Source organism: Gracilinanus agilis, chromosome 3 (assembly GCF_016433145.1).
Source record: "Gracilinanus agilis isolate LMUSP501 chromosome 3, AgileGrace, whole genome shotgun sequence".
NCBI lineage: Eukaryota > Metazoa > Chordata > Mammalia > Didelphimorphia > Didelphidae > Gracilinanus > Gracilinanus agilis.
In genome coordinates, this window is record NC_058132.1 from 558479198 (window position 1) to 558496100 (window position 16903).

The following is a 16903-nucleotide window of genomic DNA, read 5'->3' on the forward strand; positions in this document are numbered from 1 at the left end:
TTCACCCCAAATCATTATTTTCAACTGGTGGGGAAGTAGAAATATTAACCTAGATTTCTCTTTTCCAAATACTAGCAGTTTCTATGGAATTATAAGGTGACAATTTACAATATCTCACTGTTTTCATTCTCAAGCCTCAACCAGAATCTTTTATATGCATCATATTCCCCTCAACATTATAACTGTTTTTGTAAAAAAATATATTGTACTTGTGAATTTTTAGCTTCCATAAAAATGGAGGAATATATCAGTACTGGAAACTAGATCTCCTTTTCTCTCTTGAATACAGTATTATAAAGCAAAATGGTTTCAATAAGGCCATCTTTCCTGAATCACATTGTGAGAAAAAAATGACTTTAAATATAAACAGTCCTGGGGTGCTGGGGGAACAAGGAAGAGGTAGTGAAAAAACAATGAATTTGTTGGGGGGTTGAGGGGAAATGTTTAAATTATTTTTTTGATGATTTACCTCTCAATCAGAAAGTAGACACCAAAAATTCAAAAATTATCAATATAATCAATCAGTCAGTTATTCTACCAGCAAGCATTTCTTAAATACCTACTACATACTTGTACTGTGCCAAGTACTGGAGATTCAAAAAGAAGCAAAAGACAGAGTCTACACTCAAGGAGCTTACAATCTAATGGGGGAGGAAACATGCAACTAATATATGCAAAATATGCCTGGGTATTTAGATAGATAAAGCCCTTTCCCTTAGGTCTCCTATATTTCATTTTAGTTCAGGTCCTATGGGCTAGTCGCAGGTTGTTTTCCTAAATTTGCCCTACACTCTCTTACCAATTGTACACCATTTCAAATGGCCAACTCTTCTTGAACATTCTGACTTGTTCCTTTCCCTAGCAGCATTTTTGTGTAGTTTAGTACAATGTTAGAACAATTATTCTTTCTCCTCTATGTTTTATATTTAGGAATGTATAGACAGAGCTTTGCTCTGTAGCAATGAAGACCTTGTCTGCTCTATCTGACTCACAGGTGCCAAAGCAGTTTAATAAACACATAACATTGTTGGTCACAGTATCAAATATTCAGAGCTGGGAAGAAACAAATTATCTATAATACATGAAATTATAACATAAATAGGAAATTCAAATGACTACTATTTCCTAATAGGGGCAGGAGATTTCAAAAATAAAATCAAGTAATTAGATTTGATTATAGGAATGTAAATAAGAACAAAAAACTGAATTTGCTAATGGGATTTCTTTCTCTGAAATTAGTCCTATATGGTTAGTGATATGCAGGCTTTACTGTGGAATAACCTCTACAACCCAAATTGTAGGAAAGGACAAAAAAAACTCCTTTTTCCAAAATCTGGATTAAATTATTCCTAAACTTCCTGTTTCTTCTCACATTACAACCCTGAACACATAACAAATAGATAATTGCTGAGATTCCATTCCCCTCCCTGAGCCCTAGCACACCAATCATGTGTTTACACTAATCCCCATCCTTAAAATTCAGTTACTAATGCCCAATGTGAAATATAAACATTATCTGCTTATTTATTAGCAACTGCTATGTTGTATTTCTACAAACACAATTTAGTTCATGATGCACAGGGAAGAAAGAGTTCTATATAAATTCTTTAGATACGATAACTCTAGTCCAACTATCAATAATATGGAATTAGGTCCTAATCAATGATACACGTAAAATCCAGTGGAATTGTGCGTCGGCTAAGAGGGTTGGGGGGGCATGGAGAGAGGGAAAGAACATGAAACGTAACTATGGGAAATATTCAAAATAAAAATAAATTCTTTAGATAATAGGGTTTTACAGTATATATGTGCATAGTAAGAGAGTATGAAAAGTACTCAGACTCTGAAATCAAAGGACACAGGTTCAAATTTCACTTTTGTCACCAATATGTGACAGTAGACAGTTCACTTAAAATTGCTAGGTCTCAATTTTCTTACCCTTCATAAGGACCCTACAATCTTGTGATCTGCAATATTCTGATATACCCATTTTTAAAGTGGATAAATGTTATTGATTTTTTTACTCAATTTAATTTAAATACAGAATATACAGTCAAAAAAGTATTTAGTGGACATTACTTTGTTCAGTGCTTAAAAATTTCCAAAGGGCAAACTGACTGAAAATACCCATCAGTAAATGTAGAAACATAAATCTGTTCTTATATTATTAGTACCACTGATTTTAAAGCATTTTAATAGCTAGGTATACCTTTGAATCAGTTTTAAATATAAAACTCCAGGGAAAAGAACATTAATTTTCTCTTTTTTGCCTCTATATTTGTTAGTAAAAGAGAAAAAATATAATTCTCATTCTAATCTTTCCTCTAGGAAAAATAAATTTGATTTTACACTCGGTTCTCTCTCATCTTAAATAAAATATCAATTAGTGCCAAAATTCCACAGAAAATATAATTTGTTTGTATTGTATGAAACGAAGAGGAAAGATTTTTTATGACAAGATACATACATACATATAAATGTGTGTACAAAAAGCAAATTACATTTCTATTAAAAAAATAAACAAATCCAAATTAATCACTAAACACAGATACATACTTTCCTTTAACCTGCCAGATATTTTAAAAATGGCATATTAAAATTGTGACTACCATTTAAAAAGCATGTCAATTAAGAGCAGTATAGACAGCAAAAATGTTTCTTCATTTCCTATAGTCCTGGTCTCCATCTTGGCAGACCCAGAATTATTCTTTTTCCTCCATGATCCAGAGGAACTAGGATTAGCACAGGAAAAGCTCTCAGGTACAATGAAGGTTCCCACTCATTAGTCATTTTAATATAATACTGCTACCAAGACACACCTTGGTTTATGGACTTGTGGTTTATACTGAAACAAGTTGTTCAGCATATTTCTCACTATAACTACAACTACGTGTGTGTTTGTATGTGACCTCTCGGTTTCACTTTGTCAGTAACTCAATTTCACTCAATTCAGAACCAGGATGCTGACTTTTTTTAACAATTTGTGCATAAAAATCTTATAAAATGGGACCTAGGAAAGCTTTAATTAAGCTTTTTTTTTAATTAAGAGTCAAGAAACAAGTTTTGTCATGCTCATAACCAGCCCAAACAGTGTGGTTTCAAAGTTTGAAATTAAACTATAATTTTTTTCAGAGAACTATGTTTATCCTTAACCAAGAGAAGCCTAGATTTAAAAAGTAAAAAGATTTCTCAAAACCAAAGTTTCTTGCCCATCAGATGGGTCTTACAAAACAATGTTCTGATTAGAGCAAATTAATCAAAATGTTCAAATGCTATTCAAATAAACATGACCTTGCAAAGCAGAGAAGTGAATGGTATGCATTTTAAATATCACCAAGTTTCCCAAAATTAGAACCTGTCAAAATAGCTTTTTAATTTTAAATTATATTTTTTCAATTAGCAAAAAACTGATTTTTCTCTTTCCTACTCCAACCCCTCCAATTGAGAATGAAATACATAATGACTTTGGATGAATTGAAAATGTTTAAATTGTTATCCTTTAGTAGTATACAATAATGCAGGGGGAACGGGGTGAATTTTATTGTAATATGATGAACAAGCTACACTTCACAAAGAGTTGGGTTCATTAGCACTTAAAATCATATATGTTAGATATCTAGAGTCTGATATAAAATGATTTTTCATTTTCTTCTCTTACTTAGAACACAGCTTTCTATTTTCTTCAACTTGACATTTGTAAGTGATTTAGCTGTATTTATATCATGGTTAATAATCATGACAGCGAGACAACGATCACTACAAGAAATCAAGATCATTCAGTAAAAAGCTGTTTCTTGTCATGTGTCATGGGAATTAATTAAGTATTAATTTTGTGGCCAAAAGACATGTATAAGATGCTCTCTTAGTCCTACAAAATAAGCTTATTTGGATTTTTTTTCATAAAATCTAAATGTGGCTTCTTATTATTTTCATAGCCAAACAGAACAATTTAAAAAGCAAATCTCCAATAACACTCCCTAAATACCATGTTTTTTCTCACTTTCATTTTCTTTTCCAAAATTTTTAAAATAAGAAATTAACTACTTGTTTAAAAAATCATTCATAATTAACAATATTCAGGAGCATACATGTTAGCCCTATCATCTTAGCAATACAGTACAGGTAGTAAGAAAGCATCCCTCACCACCACTTAGTTCTCATTTTTGTGTTTAGTGCCATTCAGTTGGGGGGAGGAGAGGGTGTTATAGAGTGGAGAAGTGAAACTCATGGAAAACTTGAACAGATTAGTTACTTGATTCTATTTTACACTTTACATCTCATAATATAGAACAACCAAATTAACTTTATTATTGTGATATTTGTCTTCATCTTTTGTTTTTAATTATATTACCTAGATCAGATTGCTTGCTTTTCTCAATAAGGGAGGAGGGGGGAGAGAAGGAGAGAGAGAATTTGAAATTCAATTGTTTTAAATACAAATTTTAAACTTTTTCCATGTAATTTGAAAAAAAATTAAAATACATAGTGTTAAAAATTGTCACACAAAAATAAAAATATTAACTAGCCAATTCATTTAAATAGAGATTCAAGTTTCTCCAGCACAGAACACATATCCTCTATCAACCACATTTAGCCTCAGACAACATTATGCTTATACAAACTTCCTTGTTGAAACCTGATAAAAAGGATTTTTTTTCTTTTTCTATGTATTCTCCATCAGCCTTCTCACTTAAATTAATATCAAACAGTATGGCCCTATAGTTTTGTTTAGTTTAGTTTTTTTTTTAAAGATATCCAACAGGTGAAACTTACTTGACCGTGACTCGATTCGATAAATCCTGTAGATCCCCAGGATGGAAAAGCTGAGCTTCCTTCAATCCAATCTTTTCACAAGCTTTCAGAAAAACATTTATATTATCCTGTGAAAAGAAGCGGAAAGTGATTGCTTAGCCAAGCACTCCCCAGAGCAGAGGTTGCAAGTTTGGTTGGTTCTTTGTATTTTTTTTTAATAATAAAACTTTCCACACTTCAAAGTCCAGTCAGAGGCTCCCAAAAGCGAGGCAACACGACATGTTCATCTATATTTTTATACACATATCTTAAAAGACACATACAGCATATCAGTCTTTCACAGGATAATCTATAGGAATACTTTATTCCTGGACGTAAGCTGCTGCTGTGATCTTTGGGTCTGGCACGTTAAACATTACCTGTTATAGGACAAGTGCCTAGCCACTAGGCAGTAATCTACACTTTGATGTCAGCTCTGCTCAGCAAACAAACGCCCTCTTTCTAGCTTTGCACGACAAGCCTCACCTCTCCTCTTTAAAAATAACTCCAGCTACTGACATTCACCCACCCAGAAACTGTTGGCAGGGAAGAAATGAGAGGAGGAACATTCTGTTTCTATGATCACAAATTACAGAACGGCTGTGGAATACCACACCTGGAAGCTGGGTTTGGTTGCTCAGCGAGCCCTTGACAGAGAAACCACGCTACAGAACGTCAGGAATGGTCAGGACAAGGTTATTTTTCATTGGCTAAGTTACAGAGTTTAGGTGTGTGCATTACTCACCCCCTGCACCTGCCACAGGACCTGCTCTGGAAAAATGAAAGCCTCTTTCCCCCCCCACCCCCACCCCCTTTCTATAAAGAATTCAGTTCCAGCTAATTCCCAAACCAGAATCGCTGATTCACAAAATGACCAATTTTCATTTGCTTAGATAGCGACCAGAACACCACAAGCCCAGAGTAAACCAAATGCCCATTTGGAGTCTATTCCAGATACCTTTTGGCTTAAGTCTAAAGAGCTCGCGTGTTTATTTCTGAGAAATAATCATCCTAGCAGCACTTTGTGCCCAGTGCCAACTTCACAAGGGCTCCCTTCTCATGGTCCCAAGCAGGAGAGAGAACATGTTCACAGTGGCTTGGCATGCCTGAGCATATCTGTAATATACTCAAGCATGCTGGCAATCCCACATCACTGGCTGGCATGGGAGCTGATATGGAACCTAATTCTCTTCCTCTCAACAGTTGGCCCTACTAATTAAAAAAAAAATACAGCCCTTTTACTGTGTGTGTGGGGGGGAGGGGGGACTGGAGGGAAGGGAGGCAAAGTTTCTGCTCCCTATAAGAAAGAGGACAAAGTAGTTGGTTAATGAGAGAAAAAAATTCTTTTTTAAACTGAAGTTGTGATCTAAAGTGTTTAGATCCTGGAAGAAAAGGGAGAACTGATATGAGGGAATGACCTAAGTATAAAGGGATAAGGAATGATGATTCCTGATAAATCAATGGACAAGAGGTATTTATGACTGGAGGTAAGAGGTTGCTATTATGGAGTAGAGCAGTAAAACTCAGTTTTCATTACCCAATTGAAAGCAGGAAGTTCTGATTAATTTTTTATAACCCTTACCTTCCATCTGAGATTAATAATACTATGTATTGGTTCTAACACAGAAAAGTGGTAAAAGGCTACGCAATAAGGATTAAGTGACTTGCTAAGGGTCTTATAGCTAGGAAAAATCTGAACCTAATTTGAACTCAATTTCAACTTCATCTCTAGGTCTTCCTCTTGAGCTACTTGGCTACCCCTGTGATTCATTTTTATTTTGTTTTCTTTTCTGGGTAAAAAATAACTTTCATGCAAAAGATATTTCCATATTGTTCATTTTTGTAAGAGAATAATTATATAGAACCAAAACCCCCAAATAAAAACCTAAATAAACTAAGCGCGATTCATGTTTTAGTAAAAATAAGTCAAAGATGAAATGGGCCCCAAAGCCCAGACATCCCCAGGTCAATATAAAGTTCATGCAATGAGGTTCAGCTAGGTGGCTCAGTGGATAAAGATCTAGAGTTCTGATGTCAAATTTGAACCCAGAAGCCTTAACCCCTATTGCCTATCTCTTACCACTCTTTTGCCTTAGAGCTGATACTTAGTACAGATTCTAAGATGCAAGTAAGGGTTGTTTGTTTGTTTGTTTTAAAAAGAACATGCAATGAATCATGCAATTCATGATTGTTATAATTTATCTCTTAAGATTTCAACTAATTAGAGATTCTACTATTAAGGGTTTGGGTTGGTTTGTTCATTTTTTTTTAAAAACAGAAGAGAATGCAAAGCCTCCAGAGCTTATTTTAAACAGAATAATATTGTAGTATTAGAAGCCCAAATTAAAAAAAAATCTGTTTTCATAAATTCAAGAAAATAAAAAGAAAGACATTAAAAAGGAAGCTTCCCAAGTGATTTTAATTTAGCTTAAAGTTTTTAAAATTATTTAAGAAATGTTAAAACAGTAAAAAACAAATTCAAGAGCAAAATGATTTTTGTTATGAAAATCAACATCTATTTAATTGGCGATTACGAATAGATTGATGGATATAAATACTTATCTCTTAAAAATTCACTCTGAATGACATTAAGACATCACAAAATGAAAATAGCCAGACTGAAATGTAACTGTATAGAATGAGACCAAACATGCCAGCAGTGAAAATCTAAATAAATCCTAGTTTTAAATAATCATAAAATGGGTTATATTTCACATCCATCTGAAAAATTTTTTGTGTTTCTTCCTTTTTAAATTTTTAATTCTTTTAGAAAAAAAATCCATGGTTACATGATTCATGCTCTTACTTTCCCCTTCACCCCCCCCAAAAAAAAACCACCTCCCCCATAGCCAACACGTATTTCCACTAGTTTTAACATGTGTCATCTCTCGAGACCTATTTCCATATTATTGATAGTTGCATTGGTGTGGTTGTTTCCAGTCCACATCCCCAATCATGTCCGCATCAACCCATGTGATCAAGCAGTTATTTTTCTTCTGTGTTTCTACTCCTGTAGTTCTTCCTCTGAATGTGGGTAGTGTTCTTTTCCATAGATCCCTCAGAATTGTCCTGGGTCATTGCATTGCTGCTAGTACAGAAGTCCATTACGTTCTATTTTACCACAGTATATCAGTCTCTGTGTACAATGTTCTTCTGGCTCTGCTCCTTTCACTCTGCATCAGTTCCTCGAGGTCAATCCAGTTCACATGGAATTCCTCCAGTTTATTATTCCTTTGAACACAGTAGTATTCCATCACCAGCATATATCACAATTTGTTCAGCCTTTCCCCAATTGAAGGGCATACTATCTGAAAAATTTTTAATGCCATTTGAATTGTTATGTTTAAAAATAAAAAAGTAGAACTTTATAAATTATATATGGCATATACAATATGTAGTGATCAGAGTCTTGACTTAAATGGTAGCTTCTGGAAATGTGCCCACTAGTAATTTAATTTTTGCTCTTATATTTCAAAGTACCTTGGGAAGCAATTGCCTCAGGGAAGATATAAAATTATGAAATGAATTTTTCATGTTCATTGAAACAACAAGAAACCACACCCAACTCAACACATGAAATGGGATTTATATACTATTAACTTTAAGTATTTTTTCATGTAGACTAACAAATATTTTATCTGATAATAGCAAACAAAATAAATGGCTAATCTGGCCAAATCATAATTAAATTGCTGATGAGTCAGACTCTAACTATGGCTCTGTCACTAAATAATGGTGTGACCTTGAGCTAGACATTTACTTTGGGCTTCAGTTTTCTTCAACTGTATAAGCTTTGACTAAGTCAAAGATTCTCTACCTTTAGACCAGGACTTGCAGGAGATCTCCCAGTTTAACAGAGAGGTCTCCAAGCTACTGACCATCACTTTGACCTCTCCTTGGTTTACAAGGATTCCCAGAAAGGAGCTGAGCATATCTATTAATGTTTCACCTTCATCTTCATCATGTCAAATAACCTCTGTGTGAGAACTTCTTCTGATGATTTCAAAACATTGAGAGAAAGTAGTTCCTTCCATTGTAGACCAAAAACAAAAAACAAAACAAAAACAAAAACAAAAACAAAACCATGGAGCCTGAGATTAAATTTACATAATAGAAAAATTATAAGCCAAAAATGGCAGACTGGAATTAATTTCTAACTACGGATTTCAGAGAAAATTTTCTGATGCTATTTTACAATAAACTTCCAGTCAGTCTTAGTCTTTCACTAACCCTTCCAAAAATATCATTGGATTCTCAAAGCAAGGCTACCCTGGTTCTACATCAAAACGGAAAGATGTTAGCAATTGAGGCAGCAAGGTGGCACCATGGATAGAGTATTGGGTCTGGAGCCAGGAAGACTAGAGTTCAAATGTACCCTCAGACTGTGTGTGAGCCTGGGAAAGTCACTTGAACTCTGCTTGCTTCAGTGTCCTCAACCTTAAAAAAAAATAGGGATAATAATGGTATACCTCCCAGAGTTCTCGTGAGAATCAAATGAGATACTATTTGTAAAGCACTTAGAAGAGTGCTTGGCTCATAATAAGTGCTACATAAAAACTGTCTATTATTTTTATTTTTATTTTCATTGTTGTTGTTGTTACTACTATCCAAGGACCAAAAAAGCCAACCAGTGTAGTATATCATCATAAAGTTAAGTAGTAATGGATTTTAGAGAACTTAACAATTCATAAAATTGCCTAAGAAAAGAAATCCACAAAGATTCACTTTGAATCTTTGAAATGTTGAAATATTTCTCTTAAAATGTTAAAAAAGTTGTAACTCCTTTATTACATGAAACATTTACTAACAGAAAAAAAAACTTTTTATTTACTGAGTGGGGGAACATCTGTTCATTTTATGACAAAAAATTATATATATTTATATATATATAATTGTGAGTATGCAGTTCTTATGGGTAAACATTTTATAAACAAAATATATTTAAATGTTTCAATTATTAAACATTTTGAATAAATTATCAATAGTTCACTAATGTAGAAGATTCAAGTGTATTCATACTAGCCATAAATTTGACTCTCGGTACTATAAAACATTAAGTTTCAAACATAGATATTGAGTCACTTTCCTATGAATTAGTTTATGTCTTCCATCAAAATTTTCCATGAAGATAAAATGCTATATCAAATAGGCAGCACAATCTTCTGATTCCCAGGCCAGTTTTCTCTCTATATTCAGGGATTCTAATTCCCAAAATAAACCCTTGTCAAAAATTCTAAACTAAGGGAAAATGATCTTTGCTACTTCCCCTCTCTCCACTTACTCTCCCATAAAAGTTTAAAAAATAATTTAATGTGCCCATCCCAGGGTTCAATCCCACAAGGCTTTGCTTTGACCTTATAATTATATAATCTCAGCTAACACTTCACTGAAAATAATTTGATGTACACCTCTTCCAGACAAAGTCTTCAAGTGTCAAAGGAATTTTGGGTACAGTGAGACACAAAAAATGTGTCACAGAATTACATGGAACCTCAGGGTTGAAATGGACCTCTGAAGCCACTGAATCCATGATAGGGAAGAATTTTTTCAGCTATTAAATAAGATGCTTAATTCATCATATCTTATCTAGGTGTTAGCTTCCTTGTATACCAAGCCCTGCTAGTAAGATGCTTTTTAAGTACATAAATCAAACAATATCATTCTTTATTGATTTTCTAATAGATTAAGAAACAAAGATTTTTTCAAGAAACTAAAAATTAAGCCGCATCTTTTATATAAATGAAGAACAAACTGAAGTTCCTAATTTATAATTTTACTAGCATCTAACCCAACACTAACCCAAGTTTTGGAAGTTATGCATAATTTTATATTTTTAAAAGTTGTATAATTTGTACAAAACTCTATAAAATACATAGAATAGAAAATATTCATCAACCTAATTGAACAGCAGCTATAAGTCACAAAATATCCCTAAAGAGTATCTACTCAGAAACTGGAGAAATTGAACTAAGATGAAGAAAACTAGAAGCTATATAAAAAATGTTTAAGAACTTGTCTTCATTTGAGCTTATTTTCTTTCCAATCCAACATACAAGATTCTTCAACCTTCAATGTTGATTTAAGAGGACAGACTCAAGAAAATATCTTCAAACAAAAGGTTCTCTCTTGAATATCAGAGCAATGACTAAAAATTAGAGTTTATTCAGAGATAAAAGCATTTAATGGTGAGTTTAGGTGGCAACAGAATGGGACAGAATCAGTCTTTTAACTCAAGGAAATTCAATAAACATTTATTAAGTATCTTCTATGCATAAGCTGATATTTTAGCAGTATATAAAATGTTATAAAAGAAAAGAAAAACCAAAATTTAGTTCCTGCTTACTTTCTAATGGGAGGATGAAACATGTATGGAGAGAGGTAAATACAAGTAATTTGAGAAGGGGTAAAGAACATTAACAACTAGAATCATCAGCCAGGAAAGGTTTCCTTTAGGAAATGGTATCTAAATGGACTTGAAGCTAACAAGCTGAAGAGGTGGAAGTCATCTGAAGGTGTATTGTAGGCACGGGGGGTTTGGGGGGGGGGACGGTTGATAAATTGAACAAAGATATAGAGAGATGGGAGACAGCATGCCAAGTTCTGGGAATAACAAAAGGAATATCAAATCCATCTGGAAAAATCATGCTATGAAAATAGACTGTAGAAAGGTTTGAATGAGTATATTAAGGGAAAGAGACATAGGATAGAGAGAAGAAAAGAAAGAGGTAGAAAAAGGAAGGAAAAAATAAGAGAAAGAAGAAGGCGAAGAAGAGGCCAGGAAGGAGATAATAGATCAAAGAAGACTAAAATAAGATTGGAGAACCAGAAGAGAGCAGTTTCATAGAAACTAAAGAAGTGAGAATATTCAGAAATTGGGAGAAAGGGGACAGAGAGATATGGTCAGTAATATTAAAATTTTTCAAGAAGTGGAAAAGGGCAAGGTCTTAGTAAAAGCTAGTGGACTTAGCAATTAAAGTTTTGGCAAAGCTGGAGAGAAAAGTTTTAGTGCAGTGGTGGAGTGGAAAATTATGATTGCGAGAAGCTGAAAAAGGAGGAGACAAGAAAGCAAACATATTTTGGCAAGGTTTTTAAAAGGAATTTGACTATAGAAAAGAATACTTTGATGGGACACCAGAATCAAGTGAAGGTCTCCTTTTTTTTGGACAGGAGAAATAGAGGGTACATTTGTACAAGGAGGTAAATGAGCTAAAAGGCAAGGAAATACTGAAGTGTCATCCAAGAGTTATGCTTCCAGAAGAGATGGAATTAAGGATATAAAGAGAGAGACTAATGTTGGCAAGAAAAAGACTTGCTTCTTCACAAACTAAAGTAAAAATAAGATGAAAAAACAGAGGATATAGAAGAGTTTTGAGAGATAAAATAGGCAGAATGAGTTCACTATAGATGACTTCATTCAAGCTTTGCCCTAAAGTTATATGTCTTATAAGGTCATCTAAAGCAGCAAGTTCCAAAGTAGGAGTTGTGGCATAACCCCCAAGTAATTTTTCATTAGTAAATCAGAGAATGAGAAAATGGGTCACATTTTTCCTCATTATGATAGATAATGGTGGAGTATCTTCCCAACTTAACCATCATTATCTTTCAACAGGTATGGCCTAATATTTCAATCTATTAGAGAGCAATTAAAAAACTGGTATAAGTTTAGTTTTATTCAGTCTTTGTAACAGCTAAAAAATACTCTTAAAAAGACAAAGGAGATCAAAATAGAAGATTATTAGCTGTGCATATTAAATCATGACACTTAGTTTTCAGTTTCTTTGCTGAAATGAGGCTAGCAACTTTCCATTTGCTCAGATGGGAATCAGTTTTAATCTGGTCAGATGTTGCATTTTTGTATCTTTTTTTAAGAAATGGATTCAAAACCCACTGGAACTCATTTGAAAGATTTTCAAATAAATTAGAAAACTCTATCCAAATTCTATAGAAGACAGCTTTTATAGATGGATTCAATTAATTGAAAATATTTATTGATTATCAACTACATGCCAGGCATTGGGCAAGTCTATAGAAATAAAAATACAAAGAATGAAACAATCCATAATCTCAAGGAGCTGAACCTAATGGGGGAGACAAAAAGTACACATATAAAATCATACAACATAAGTACAGGGTGAATAAATAGAAATAGGTAGTTTTGGAGGAAGGGTGCTAACAGTTATGAGGAACCAGTAAGGCTTCTTGCAAGATGTTACTTCAGCTGTAACTTAAAGAGAGATATTCTTTCAGGTGGAGGTGAGGAAGAAATACAATCCAGACATGAGAAATAGCCACAAAGTCAGAAGGCTCTTCTAGGTAAAACAGAGAAAGACAGTTTAGCTGGACTGAAGAGAGTGGGAGAAGGACTAAAAGAGAAGGAAAAGATAGGTTAGGGCCAGGCTGTGAAGGCCTTTAAAAGTTAAACAGAGTGTATATTTTATCCCAAAAGTAAGAAGAAAACACTGGAGTTGACTAAGTTGGGGTATCCTATGGTCAGATTTGTGCTTCAGCACAATTACATTGACAGCAGTGTGTAAGACAGACTAGACCAGTAAAAGACAAGAGGTAGGAAAAGTAATTAGTAAATTATTTTATTAGCTCAGCATTTGAAAACTTTGGGAAGGGAAGTTTCATTTGAATGATCAAAAACCATATTGCAAAGGGCTGAGGAATGAATAAGAGGAGAGGAAGCAGAGAAATAAGTATAGATAGTTTTTTCAAGGAGTTTGGCTGAGACAGAAAGAAGAGACATAGGCTTAAAACTTGAGGGAATGGTAGGGTATAGGGGAGATATTTTTAAGGATATGGGAAACCTAGAAATGTTTAAAGACAAGAGGAAAGGTAAGGAGAGGTTAAAGATGAGATGGGGGAAGTAAGCAATCTGTTGGAATGGATACACATACATTACCCATAGAGGGTCATGGCAAAAAGGACAAATTCTATTAGAGCCTAGGGATTAAAAAAAGTTAGAATGGGAGATGATGACAAGAGATTTTGATATGAAGACAACAAGAAACAATGGAGCTCACATAAAATGGCTTAAATTTTCTCAGTAAAGAGGCAAGGTATTTGATCTATGAGTAGGTCAAGGGGAGGTATGGGAGACTTGAAGGAGCTTAGAGTCAACTAAATTCCCATATGGTCTTCAGATGAACAGCGGTGTAGCCATCTTGCACTGCAAAAGTTGATTTTTTTAACATGAGTCCATTACTTTATAATTATCTCCAATAAATTTCATCTTATTTTATTTTGCTCATTATTCTATCTGTCAAGATTTTATGTATCTGGCTTGTTAGTTTTGTATAATCTGACAAGCCTTTTATCTTTGTCTAGATTGTGCATCAACATTTTCAGCAACACATGGCCAAGCACAAATTCCTATTGGATTCTGTGAGAGTGCTCCTTCTAGGATGACACCAAAGCATCAGTGGATAATCTTGAGATTCAATTATGCAACTAGATTTTACTTCACCTAACTATACTACTGTCTAACTCCAGTTGTTCCATACAATTAGCATGAGATTGTATCAAAACTTGGGCCAAAATCTAAGTAAGTGCAATTCATCATATTTCCCTCATCTCAAAGCTTAATAGTCCTGTCAAAAAAAAGGACTTTTTTCTGATGATTCTATGCTGGGCATCAGTGGTCATAGTTTACTTATTCTTAATGTCTACTAGATATCACTTAAGTAATTGAAAATTTTGCCAAAGATTGAAGTCCAGTTCACTGATCTATGGTTTTCAGAATCCCTACTTTTCCCTGTATATATTTTAAAAATCTGAATATTTGTTCTCCTACTCTAATTCTTTAGCACCTCTTCCATTCTCTACAATCTTTTGAAGATCAGCAATCACATTTGCCAGTTCTTTCATTACTATTCAATTCATCTAGGCTTGTTGACGAATTAAACAAGGGCAGCTGGGTGCTCTCTTACTATCTCCTTACTTATCTTGGGTATCAACTCCCTAATTGCTATTATTCTTCTGTTCTTTCAAGGCCAAAGATCATTTTCTTTGGCAGAGAATACAAGAGCAAAATAAAAGTTGATAAGCTGTACTCTGTCAACCCTTATCACTGTTCCATTCACCTGAAGAGCCTATAGTTCCCAACATAGCTTCAGTTTTAAATAAAACTTTTTTATTAATCCTTACTTCCTCATTAACCACTGCTTATATTTATGTTCACTAGATGCAATACTATTCTTACAGCCATATTATTCTTTCATATTCAACCTCCCTTATTGCCCTTGTATCCTTCTTCTGTATTTAAGAATGATTTCACCATACGTCTTCTGTTTATATGGATGATATACTGCTAATACCAGTACCTTTAGACAACTCTCTTTTTTCTAAATAGAAATGTTTCTCTATGTCTTCAGAATTTCATTTTTGAGAACCTTTGGAAACTCCTGAAGTGACTTCTTTTAAAGAGTTAATAGAATCTTTTTTTAAGTTTTACTGATGTTTTATTTTAAATCTTTTGGATACTTTTTCTTTTAAAAAAGTTTTATGGCATATAGTTTTATATAATAAACTCACAAATTACTCACATTTCATGATGCCTCCTGTAACAAAGTAACACAATTAAAATTAACAATATAGTGACTTCATCTGAAAGTACATGCATCATTCTACATCCAGAGCACCCCCTCATCCCTATATTTCTAATTATTTATTTTAATTACAGAAGTCTATTTTCCCTCCCTCCTATTTCCACCCCATTAAAAAGAAAGAAAAACAAACTCTGTAACATACATAGTGAAGCAAAACAAATTCCCTGAATAGTTCTGTGTATGTGTTTATATGTATGTAAGTAAATATATCTCTCTCTTCCCCACACACACCCACATACATATACATATATTCCTCATTTCATACAAAAATACTATTCTGCCACATTCATATGCCAGAAAGACAGGAAGAGAAATAGGGAAGGAGATGATGATAGAATAGTGTAAGGATGATAGATGAGACATATAAATATGACACAAAATATTGAAAATTTTATAAATGTGTTTATGTATAAATATATAAAATATATACTTATATGAATGATTGAACTTCATGCTCATAAATATACATATATTTCTCAGCTATAGATGCATATACATACATATGCACATATATATGTAAACATCTGTCATATACACATATGTATATACACATCTGTCTCATTCATCACCTTAAGAGGTACAATTTATGGTTCATCACTGGTCCTCTGAAATCACATTCTATTTATCATATTTCTTATGAGCTCTCAAAGTCTTTTGTCTTTACCATATTCTTATTGTATAAAATGTTCTATCCATTCTGTTCATTTCATTCTTCATCAGAGTTTTGTTTTTTAAATGGAGAGTGACACTTGAAATAAGGAGACCAACCAAAAAAACCACTGCAATAAATAGTCCAAGCATGAGGAACTTTCTTTAATTTACTAATATTTTATTTTTAATGCAATTATATGAAAAAAACAATTTTACCTTCATTTTCTTTACATTTGAGGCAAATTCTCACCCTCCTTCTATTCCCTATTTTTCCCCTCCCAAAGATGACAAGCACTCTGACACAGATTTTACATGTGTAATAGTGTAAAACAACTTTGCATCTTAAGTCTTTTTGTAAAAAAAGAACTCAAAAGAAAAATGAAGAAATGAGGTGAAACATAGTATTTCTCGATCTGCATACAGACTCCATCAGTTCTTTCTCTGGAGGTGGATGGCATTTTTTATCATAAGTCCTTGAGAATTTTCTTGCATTGCTGTATTGCTAGGAATAGCTAAGTCATTCATAAATGCTCATCACATAATATTACTGTTCCTTGTACAATGTGCTCCTGGTTTGGCTCACTTCACATAGGTTCATGTAGGTCTTTCCAGGTCTTTCTTAAATCATCCTCCACATCATTTCTTATAGCACAGTAATAAACCATCACTGTCATATACCACAACTTGTTTAGCAATTCTCCAATCAATAGACATCCCCTCAGTTTCCAATTCTTTGCCACCACAAAAAGAGCTGCTATAAATATTTTTGCACAAACAAGTACTTTCCCTCCTTTTTTTAAATCTCACTGGGATACAGACTTAGGAGTGGTATTGCTGGATCCCACTCCTAC

The 16903-nt window shown here is 33.6% G+C and overlaps 1 protein-coding gene across 1 annotated transcript in view; it reads right to left on the reverse strand.

Annotated features, from left to right (window-relative positions):
• Positions 1-4491: 4491 nt before the first annotated feature.
• LOC123242663 (LIM domain only protein 7-like) overlaps positions 4492-16903 on the reverse strand; it is a 152413-nt gene continuing 140001 nt past the window's right edge. Inside the window, exon 5 of the mRNA XM_044670587.1 lies at positions 4492-4880. Coding sequence (XP_044526522.1) covers positions 4770-4880 — 111 coding nt within the window. The 3' untranslated portion in view covers positions 4492-4769. The remainder of the gene's footprint in view (positions 4881-16903) is intronic.